The sequence below is a fragment of the Notothenia coriiceps genome, unplaced genomic scaffold, assembly GCF_000735185.1.
Source record: "Notothenia coriiceps isolate Sejong01 unplaced genomic scaffold, NC01 NC01_scaffold00012894, whole genome shotgun sequence".
NCBI classification, from domain to species: domain Eukaryota; kingdom Metazoa; phylum Chordata; class Actinopteri; order Perciformes; family Nototheniidae; genus Notothenia; species Notothenia coriiceps.
Window position 1 is genome coordinate 82,673 of NW_011345595.1, and position 10,550 is coordinate 93,222.

The 10,550-nt window shown below is 41.8% G+C and overlaps 2 protein-coding genes across 2 annotated transcripts; one reads left to right on the plus strand and one right to left on the minus strand.

Annotated features, from left to right (window-relative positions):
• The first annotated feature begins 2,872 nt into the window (after nucleotides 1-2,872).
• LOC104947629 (chromodomain-helicase-DNA-binding protein 2-like) lies at nucleotides 2,873-6,715 on the plus strand. Its single transcript, XM_010773673.1, has 7 exons — nucleotides 2,873-3,033; nucleotides 3,262-3,378; nucleotides 3,486-3,664; nucleotides 3,749-3,848; nucleotides 3,953-4,145; nucleotides 4,425-4,668; nucleotides 4,917-6,715. The coding sequence occupies exons 3-7, from the start codon at nucleotides 3,498-3,500 to the stop codon at nucleotides 5,173-5,175; spliced, it is 963 nt and encodes a 320-aa protein (XP_010771975.1). The 5' UTR covers nucleotides 2,873-3,033; nucleotides 3,262-3,378; nucleotides 3,486-3,497; the 3' UTR covers nucleotides 5,176-6,715.
• An 896-nt stretch (nucleotides 6,716-7,611) lies between these two features.
• Nucleotides 7,612-10,452, minus strand: LOC104947630 (repulsive guidance molecule A-like; the record flags this gene model as incomplete). Its single annotated transcript, XM_010773674.1, has 1 exon — nucleotides 7,612-10,452. A coding segment is annotated over one exon (702 nt), but the record flags the coding sequence as incomplete, so codon positions are not given.
• Between the last annotated feature and the right edge of the window lie 98 nt (nucleotides 10,453-10,550).

The following is a 10,550-nucleotide window of genomic DNA, read 5'->3' on the forward strand; positions in this document are numbered from 1 at the left end:
ATGTATTTTATTTAAGTCAACATTTAAGATTTGTAGACTTTTACATTAAATCCTTTTCTGTGGATTTAAAAATGTATATTTTCTGGTACTCTTGTTGCGTAAACTTGTTGATCGGTTTGCCAAAAACCGCAGGATTTTGTTGCTGTAATGTGAGATTTTGGGAAGGAAACTACAGCCCGGGATGCAGACACCCTTATGTAAAGTAGAGATGTAACTGTTCATTGCCTTTATTTTTATATAAATATGATATGGTGTTAGTGCAAAAATGGTACTATAACTTAAGCTGAAGCTAACAGTAATAACTATCTATGAGTAATAACTATCTATCTAAGATCTATCTGAAATAAAATAAGTGTACTGAAACAAATACCAATAACTGTATTGCATTGTTTTCTTATGCCCAATTACTTCATACTGTCNTGCGGAGCCGGGCTTCTATGGCTATGATTCCCGCCTCCAACCTAACAACTATACTACATTTAACACATGTATCGGTACCAGTAAAGGAGGTAGGGAAGTAACCAAACATGAGACAGTTAGAGCAGGAAATAGCACCCGAGGGTGGGGAAAGAGCCATGGCTAGCTATCAAGCTAAATTAGCTACCGTTAGCAAACCCGAAAAGAATGTAGGCAACTGTGGAGTTACAGTCGCTAAGAGAAGGAGAGTTGTGAGTGCTTAAGCTGTAGTAACGTGTGATTACAACGTCAGGCAGTTGCCGTGATCAAGAGTTTTAAAACGATCGATTAAGTTTAAGATAAGAAGCTATCAGCAACAGAACAGGCACACGGGATACCCGGAGATGACAACAACAACCGGAAGTTACAACATGCTTACCGCAATAGTGGTCCGTATAGGTGGCACTCGCGAGCATGTGGGAAATATTTAACCCATCGACTCCAGAATGTCAAATTGTTCACCGGTCCTGGCGTCCGTGCAAAATTTCGCTGCATGAATGGCGTGGTAAAGGCCGCAAAAACAGGTTTGTAGATTGGCAGTGGCGGTTCTAGACCAATTTGACTGGGGGGGCCACTGGGGGGCCAGTTATTTTCTGAGGGTGGCACAATAAATGCAGGACGAAAAAGAGAACTAGACAGTATGAAGTAATTGGGCATAAGAAAACAATGCAATACAGTTATTGGTATTTGTTTCAGTACACTTATTTATTTCAGATAGATATTATAGTTATTACTGTTAGCTTCAGCTTAAGTTATAGTACCATTTTTGCACTAACACCATATCATATTTATATAAAGATAAAGGCAATGAACAGTTACATCTCTACTTTACATAAGGGTGTCTGCATCCCAGGCTGTAGTTTCCTTCCCAAAATCTCACATTACAGCAACAAAATCCTGCGGTTTTTGGCAAACCGATCAACAAGTTTACGCAACAAGAGTACCAGAAAATATACATTTTTAAATCCACAGAAAAGGATTTAATGTACAAGTCTACAAATCTTAAATGTTGACTTAAATAAAATACATGGATATACGTAGATAGAAAACATAGATTTCAGATGTATTATTTCCCATAAGCACAGACAAGTAGGCTATTTAACAAACATGAAGACTGAATACAGAATGCACACCTGTTCTGCACGCGCACTAATCAGTTTCGTCTATTCCGTCACATTTCTAATAAACGTAAAACAGTGATATCTGGAAAACACACAGATTTACATATAAAAATAAAGGCAATGAACAGTTACATCTCTACTTTACATCAGGGTGTCTGCATCCCAGGCTGTAGTTTCCTTCCCAAAATCTCACATTACAGCAACAAAATCCTGCGGCTTTTGTGATTTTTGGCAAACCGATCAACAAATAAGTCAAGATTCAAAGCCTTTGACCTCCTTGACTCAATACTAAGCACACCCAGATTGCTCAGTCTCTCATCAGTTATGGTGGATCTGAGAAAAGTTTTGACCAGCTTCAATGTAGAAAAACTACGCTCACAGGAAGCAGAACTGACTGGGATTGCGACTGCTATTTTGCAGAGTCTGAAGAGCTCAAAAAACACTTCTTTATAAGGCTCAATGAACTGAACAAGCTCCACTGTACTATCAGGTCTCTGCATCCCAGTCTTTATTTTCCTATCTAAAATTCTGCTGAACTGATGTAGTTCATGCCCCAAGTCCTCAATATTTGCATCATACAACTGAGCAAATGAAAACAGAGTTGTCTCCTTCAGAAATGCATCACTTTTGGGGTTAAAGGCCCAGATAAACCGTCCCGAAATCGGCAGTAAATGGGAGTCGGGCCGAACATGAGCGTGGGCACGCCCTATTCGGAGTGGTGTGCGCCGCACAGTCGGGTCTTTTCTGCCGACCTGACGCCTTTTCTTGCCGATTCAACATGTTGAATCGGCGTCGGGAACACCACCGGAAGTCGGACAAAGGGATAACACTGATTGGCTGTTCAGCTAGCGAATCAGTGCATGAGAAGCGTTAACGGAAGTGAGGGAGGTAAACAAATGATTTAAAATGGAAGATGGAACACACACGGACGGCTATTTCACCTCATCGGTTTATAGAGCTCCTGTTCGTTCATGTTTTCAATGGACGAGAGTGAAAATGGAAAGAAAAACGCTATTTGTTGTTTGTTTATATCACGGAGTCTGTTCTTCTTCTCTGTCTTCCAGTTGTTCCGGTTGTTGCCTCTTTTGAATGATGAATACACACTACCGCCGCCTGCTGGTAAGGAGAGTTATTGCCACTCACGCATGCGCAGTTCATACGTGCTCGGCTCGGATTTGCGGTGTGTTCCAGTGCGCGAAGTCGGCAAATACGCAGGAGAGTCCGACGACGCAACAGTCGGTGTCGGCGACTTCTCAGGTGACTGGCCTTTGTATCTGGGCCTTAACATGCTTTGTCTTTCCTCGTGTTTGCGCAGGATGATGGAACAGAGAAGTCCCCCGCCAAGAAAAGACAAAAGAAAAAGGACAACAAAGAGAACAAAGAAAAACAGGGAACACCTAAAAAGGAGAAGGACGGGGACAAAGAAAAAAAGGGTGCCAAGCCCAAAAAAGAAAAGGTATTTCAGCAAACTATTCATGACCTTATCATGTGTGCTTTCCTCTGTTTCTAATCAACATGGACAGAAGGGTCATGGAAAACAGAATCTCATTGTAGCATTAAGGAGCTTAAAGGCCATAGCTAATCATAGGGATACGCACTTTAGCTCATCCTGTAAGTAATCGATTCAAAGTTTTCCGTGGATGTGGGTTAGTCGTCTTCATGTCTGGTGTTTGTTGTAACTCAGGCTAAAGCAGCCAAAGGGAAGAAGATTCAAGGTCCGGTTCACATTACAGCTGGGTCTGACCCCGTTCCCATCGAAGGAAAGGACGATGATGAACTGGACCAGGACACTTTCAGTGTTGTGAGTTTCTTCTTTAATTCCTGTGCCAATATTAAACCCGTAGACTTTGATAAGTAACTTGGGAACATTACATTACACTAATTCCTGCCATTTGTGCACACGTACAGTGCAAGGAGCGCATGAGGCCGGTGAAAAAGTTCCTGAAGCAGCTGGATAAACCAGATGAGGGTCTGTCTGACCAGGACCAGCTCCAGCACACTCGCACATGCCTGATGAAGATTGGAGACCGAATCACAGAGTGCCTTAAAGCCTACAGTGACCCCGAACATGTCAAGATATGGCGGAGGTAAGAGGGTTACATATTACCCTTTTGGAATTGAATGACATGCTTTCTTGTTAAACATTGAGGATTATTTGTTCCTTTTTGCAGAAACCTGTGGATTTTTGTGTCCAAGTTTACGGAGTTTGGTGCTAGGAAGCTTCACAAGCTTTACAAAATGGCACTGAAGAAGCGTTCACACGTGGAAGAGGCAAGTGCTTCCTATTTCTAGATCTTACACTCCTGGTTAATCAAGTGTTACGAAGTAGGCATGATGTTTTGGACAGCACTGAAAATATCCTGTGACGTTTCCAGAAGGAGCAGAAGAAAAAGGAGGATTCTGGAGGCAGGGGGAAAAACTTCCGACCCGAGCCCTCTGGTTCCAGTCGAGACTCCACAGGAAATCAGTCGTCCTCCAAACCGGGGTCTCACTCCACTCAGCCGGGAGCCCACGGGCACCACAGAGAGCCGTACAACTCTGCTAATAAACGGCACTTTGGCAACGATGGTACGTGCAGATTGAAATATTTTAGGCCCAGAAAACCCTGAGCAAGTGAGCATTAATGAGCTTTAGCGCGGCTGGCAGGGAGATTTTATTTACATTGGAAAGAGGCAGGCTAGCTGTTTCAAGTCTTTGTGCTAAGCTAAGCTAACCGTGTCCAGGCTCTTGCTCATTTAACTCTCAGCAAAAATAAAAAAAATTCTCAAATTGTTAGGACTATTCCTTTAATAGAAGTTACTTAATACATGACAACATTTTCTTTGTTGAATATCACTTTGATTACAGATCGAGGGGACTGGCAGAGGGACCGTAAATACAATTACCCGAGTAACAGCAACCAGTCGTGGCAGGGAGATCGACATCATCAGTATGACCGCTACAAGGATCACTATGGAGACCGACGTCCTCATGGAGACTCGTACCGCAGCAGCTCAGGGGGTTACCGCAACAGCAGCTCCCCTCGCAAACGGCCTTATGAGCAGTACAGCAACGACCGGGACCACCGGGGTCAGAGACCCTACTATGACAGGTGAGAGTTACTCATTCATTTGAATGTTTTATGTTATTTTATGTTTTGTTACATTTTCTTGTGACACCAAATGAAGCCTGCACAAATGAGATAAGTCCAGAAATGTTCAACTCGCTGTTCCCAAAAAATATTATCCTTAGCAGAGTATTTTTTTACTCACTTTAAAATGTGTACTGAGGGACTTTTAATGTCAGGGTATTTTTATGTCATACAACTGTTTTTTAAAAATTATATCATTTATGTTTCAGGCATTCAGATCCCAAAAGAAGACGTCCTGATGAATTCCGTCAAAACCACCACCAGGGCAGGGAGGGTCCTCTCCAGGACTTCAGGAGGCCTGCAGGTCCCCCCGGCTCCGAGCACTACAGCAGACACTCTGACAAACCCTCACTGGACCCTCGCTCCCCACAAGCGCAGAAGTCTCCGCAGGACCCGCGCTCTTCCCCGGAGCGGCCTGCAGAGCCCAATGAAGCGGCAGACCCTACCTGGAACAACAGGAAAACATAAAAAGTGCACCAGTGCAGACCGAGGACAGATCTGGGTGTTTTGTCCAGGGTCACAAACATGCTGCTGATGGACAAGTCTGGACCCGCCAATCATAAGCTCACAGTTGGAAAGGGAATCAACATGTTCCCTTTTTACCAGCAAAACTCTGTTGCTCTTTTCCCCCAAATGACTGTGGCTGGGAATGATGCCCTGAAGGAAGTATGCTTTCCTTCTGTCGTCTCCAAGATGAAGAAAAACTTTCTCAAGCATCTTTATTTAAATGAAGTGACTCAAGCCAGTGCTTTTGGATGCTTAGTCCCATGGACTTTTTTCTAAGAAGAATTTAGGATACATGAACTGCTGACTGATCTCAATCCTAAAAGTGCCTGAAGGCTTCAGCCTTTCTGAATGGTGTATGGGATTATTCCCAGATGAGGCATGACATGGACATATATTTTTGTGTTAAGCTTTAAAACTTGCAAATTATGTCGTTGGGATATTTCAATACAAACGAAAGTGTTTTCATCTGCACCTTCATTATGTTTATCTTGAACATGTAGCTGAACTGAATCCCCACTTTAAACAGGTGGTGCAATGGCACGGTCCTGTTATGTTATTTGAATGATCAATGAAGTATGTTTACTCTACAAAACACTCTACAAAATCATTTTAGAAAATTCACATTGCTCATGTGTACAAATAATCATTATTTCTGTAACCGTGTAGTTATATAAATCAAGGCAATCCTCTTGCTTTGTTCACTTTAACCACTTTCCCTCTTAGTAGGCCCAGTGAAATAGAAGCAGTATTTATTGCCACAACTTGTGCAAAGGCTCATAACACTATTACTTAGAACTATCCTTTATTTGTTGCCTTTCAGTATTCTGATAGTTCAGAATGGTACTTCAGTGTAGTTGCATTAATTCATCTCTCAGTATGTAAGTATTCAGAAAATAATATTCTGATAAAACCTCTTCTCTCTTTATCTATGGTTTGGCAATGGTGTTGCTGTTAGATTGTTCAAGGGTTACCAGGAAGTTGCTGATGACATTTGATTATGTGTATTACCTCTGGTCAATCTTTATCCGTGCCAAACCTGCTTTGGCCCCCAATGTTTTTTTTTTACGCTTCTCCATTTGTGCCTTATTTATGTGTGTATTATCATACTGTATGTTGTTCATCAACAGTCCTGGGGCCCGACAGGCGGGGTGTAGTATTACAGTCACATTTTAAGGACATTGCTCTGAATGAACTGGTTAAGGGACCATGTATTCTGGTAAGCATCCTGGGCTTTCCAAAAGAGCTGATCATTTGAGGGAAAAAACATAGATATAAAGGTATGATGTGTGTGTGTGTGTGTGTGTCTGTGCAGGGCTCTTAGCCGACCTGTTACAGTGAACAGCCAGCACATCCTCTCCACGTTAAGCAACTCACAGTTTCTGTATCATATGTTCTTTAGGAAAGTCTAAATAATTTATATTTGTGACAAAACCACTCTTCTTGAGAAATGATCTGTACATATGTTAGGACATATGTAATGAACTTTGTTACACAATGAAAATGTGCCTGTGTGATTTTTTTTTATGGCAGACTCGATAAGACAATATACCTGGTTTCATTATCATACTGTGTGTTACAAAAAGACACGATAGATTTGTGTGCATATAAAGAGTCAAAGGTTGCTCTTATGAAAGGCATTCGTTAGTGTCCGACATTGACTCCCAAATGATTTATCCTCTCCTACTGTGCAACACTAGTCGGTTTTTTTTGTAGTGTATTTAATTGTATTGATATTGTCTTGATTTGCAATTTTGCACAAAGGCGTTATATAAACAAGTTTAATTTGCTTGCGAATGTACGGAAGAGGATTAGGGCCACATTAATTTTTTTTTGGGAGGATTTAAAAAAAAAAAAAAATTCAATTACAGGATATTTTATCATTTCTAAAGATAACAGAAATGTCGATTTGTGAGTTTGCCATATTATATATATATATATATACACATTATTTTTTACATGTTAAAGGGCCTCCAAAGACAGCTCTAAATATCTCATACTGTAACCAATTTAGGATGCCTATACAAAATAACTAATTGCATATATTTTTATAGCAATACAATTTCAGGTTAATTATCTTGTATATAAAGCTTTCCTGTTGCGATGCCTTAATGACAAGGTATGCCATGAAGCAGTCCTGATTGGGATGAGTGGCGCGCGGACGGTTTCACTGGCCTGAGCTAAGCATGGATCATCCTTGTCACATTTGTCTTTCACTTAACATTTTGCTTATTTTAATATTTAGAGGAGATGTATATTTTCTTACCAAAGACTTCTTCATTTTTAACTTAAGTCAAAAACGGTTGCATCTGCTCACATGCATCACTACAGCAGGGGGCAGTCTAACACTGGAGACTGTTACCAACACATAACTCCCACTGAGACAAGAGGACACATCAATAACAAGACATTTTCTTTTATTCAATAAATAATTTACATTATAAACAGCTGGCGTGTGGCACCACATTTTCTTTACATACAAACACAGTTTGATCTTTCTGACATTTCCCATTTAGCTGTTTTTAAAACTCTTTTCTACCATTACAAGTCTGACACAGAATTACAAATGAAATAAGAGCTAAATGGAAAGGAAAACATAAAGTGCTTTAAATTCAAAAACATGAACACCCCATAATTTGTTCCTACATTCCCTTTCTAGATAAGGTGGGCTGCATTTAGCATGTTTTATGTAAAGTAATGACAGCCGGCATTGTATCCCTTTCTCCACAACCACTACAGTAAGTGAGTATACTGTATTCAATCAAAAGTATTTTGTTCTGTGGTGTTCATGTTTTTGTAAAATTCCCTTTCAAATAAAAAAGGTTCACATTCACCAAAACATCTGATGTACAAAAACAGGAGTGATAAATTCAAAACACAACTGGTAATATACAAATTTAAACTCACAAAACATATGTACAATCTCACATTTCACGTGTAGAACCATATACTGTAAAACTCACAACACAAATTACAGCTATTAACAAAAGATTCAACATTACAATCATTTTTTTTTAAATGATTTTTTTTGTTGTCAAACTGCACCAATACATGTTTCAAATAGCAGTAGTAAGGCCTGCCAAATACTTCAGTGTAAAAGTTAAATGACTGTGAAACTGTGCCCGAGTAGTAACTGTATCTACAGGGTGACTTACACATTAGCAGATACTGCAGGTGAGAGACAAAGTTCAATGGAAAGTGTTATCATGAAACACAAGAAAAGCAAAGGGAAACTAATGCTGCTTTAACAGCGTGACTGTACTGTAATCACCCAAACACAAGTTGTATACAGTTATGAATCCCTCTAATGTGAATGTTTAAGACTGAACGATGGAAATTCAGATGCAAGGGAAATGTTGGCACAAGGGCTTGTTCTTTGGCAATGACTTAAGCCATGAAAGCATGTCTACAGACGCATGCTTATCGTTTACGCACAGCTCAGCAGCACACTGATAGTCCATAAAAAGCTGAACTGACTGGAGGTGACCTCTTTATAGCTAGTACTAACAGTATCCACACCACTGGAGAAACAATTCACAAAATGCTATCAAAGAGGTGATTCAGTTGGATTGGCTGATCTACATTCTGTAAACGCTATGAGTGCCCTTAACTAAGGTTGTTCTTCTGCTTTTCATGTTAACTACATTCACATTACAGACGTTAAACACAAAACACTGTCTGATCAACATGTCGGCTGAAACAATGGAGTGAAAGGCCGTATGACACTGAAGAAGAAGATAGTTATTATTATCAGTTCCCTTAAGGGATTTGCTACTAGGCTAACAGAGGCTATTTTTAACAGGACTGTGGAGCCTCGTCTTTTCTATTTCGGAGATTTTGGGTGCAACAGCAAGACATGGGAAAGAGTCCTCCCACTGGAGGTTTGTTCTGTCATTTCTAGGGACTCCTGCACCCACAAACACACAACATTAACCACAGACTCTGAATTCTCCCACACACACACGAACACAACCAAACAATATGACCCATTAATCTCCACAGCAGACAACTGGAGACGCTGCTCTGACATCCTTTTGGCTGAGTGCTTCCTCCAAAAGGCTCAGGCTTTTCCAAAGCTGGAAACTAATCAAACATAGAGCTGCTTCTGGCCTTAGGTTAACAAAAGCCCCTGTCAGGTCCTTGCCCCGCCACATGAGCCACGGAGAGCTTCACTGGCTTGGCACCAATGAGTGGATCAGGAGAGGGAGGATCAGCAAACTCTTCTTTCTGCAAAAGATCATCTTGTCCGGCTTCCCATCGGCATGCAGGCCCGGTGAGAATGTGGGATTTAATCCCAGGTGGATATCCTGAGCTCTGGAGTAGCCGGGCTCTCTCACCACTGCTCTCATCAAAGACCAGTCCTATGAAGCAGCTAAACACATGTGATGAAAGGTGGGGAGCACGGTGACCTCGTCTGGTCATCAGACTGAAGTCCAGACACGACAACACTACTAAAATGAGACTCAGAGTCACATCACAGAACCAGAGCACTCTAACACTCACTGACAGATACACCATGAGGATCCTGTTGTGAAGAGATTATAGATGAGCTGTGCAACACTCAATCCACAATAAGACAGCAAGGACGTTGAGGAGAAGGAGTGAAAGGAAATCTTTGCCCCTCTGTGGCGCGTTATTCAAAAAAGAGTTCTTTTCATAGATGTGGTATCTTTTGCTGTTGGAGTGGAGCATTTTGACATCCTCAAAGGCGTAGTAGGCTGCCATTGTGAAGTTAATGTCTCCAGAGGAGAGGAGGTCAAACACACAGGACTGAAAGTACAGGTCCTCCACTGGGAGCCGCTCTTTGCACTTGGCCTTGGCAGACTGGTAGGTGAAGCCCTGAGCCGCGGTGCTGCGGGGCCTTCCTGTGCTCTGGGCCTCCGCAGACCGAGCCTTGAAGTTTCTGAAGTCAATGCGCTGGTTGGCCGGGCAGCCGTGAAGACAGAGGTACAAGTCCTGGTCATCTCCTTCCTCCACAGAGTTCACAACTTCCTCAGGCATCCGCACAGCAAAGGTCAGGTAGCGCCCGACCTGCCGCACCACGATTGTTGTGCCGATGTACCTGGCCTGAATCTCCACGTGCTGCCCGGGAACCTTCTCCACCACGCGCAGAGTGTTGGCTCCATGGCGATCACCTCCGTTCTTGGAGCCATCTGCAAAAGCAGCCGGCAGCTCATCGGTCTCTGCGTGATACATCTTCTGGTCCACACATTCCTGGAAGTTCTTAAAGATGATTGTCAGCTGCAGGATGACAGAAAAAAAGATAAGTCATTAACATTCAGCTTAAATGATCATATGCGTTTGCCTTTATGAACCTCACAAATGCAAGTATGCCATGT

What these genes read in the sequence shown, in the direction of transcription:
- LOC104947629 (XM_010773673.1), top strand. Translation starts at nt 3,498, where the DNA reads ATGAGGCCGGTGAAAAAGTTCCTGAAGCAGCTGGATAAACCAGATGAG. An exon ending in AGCGTTCACACGTGGAAGAG is followed by an intron (nt 3,849 to 3,952) that starts GCAAGTGCTTCC and finishes TGACGTTTCCAG; the next exon opens with AAGGAGCAGAAGAAAAAGGA. An exon ending in CAGAGACCCTACTATGACAG is followed by an intron (nt 4,669 to 4,916) that starts GTGAGAGTTACT and finishes TTTATGTTTCAG; the next exon opens with GCATTCAGATCCCAAAAGAA.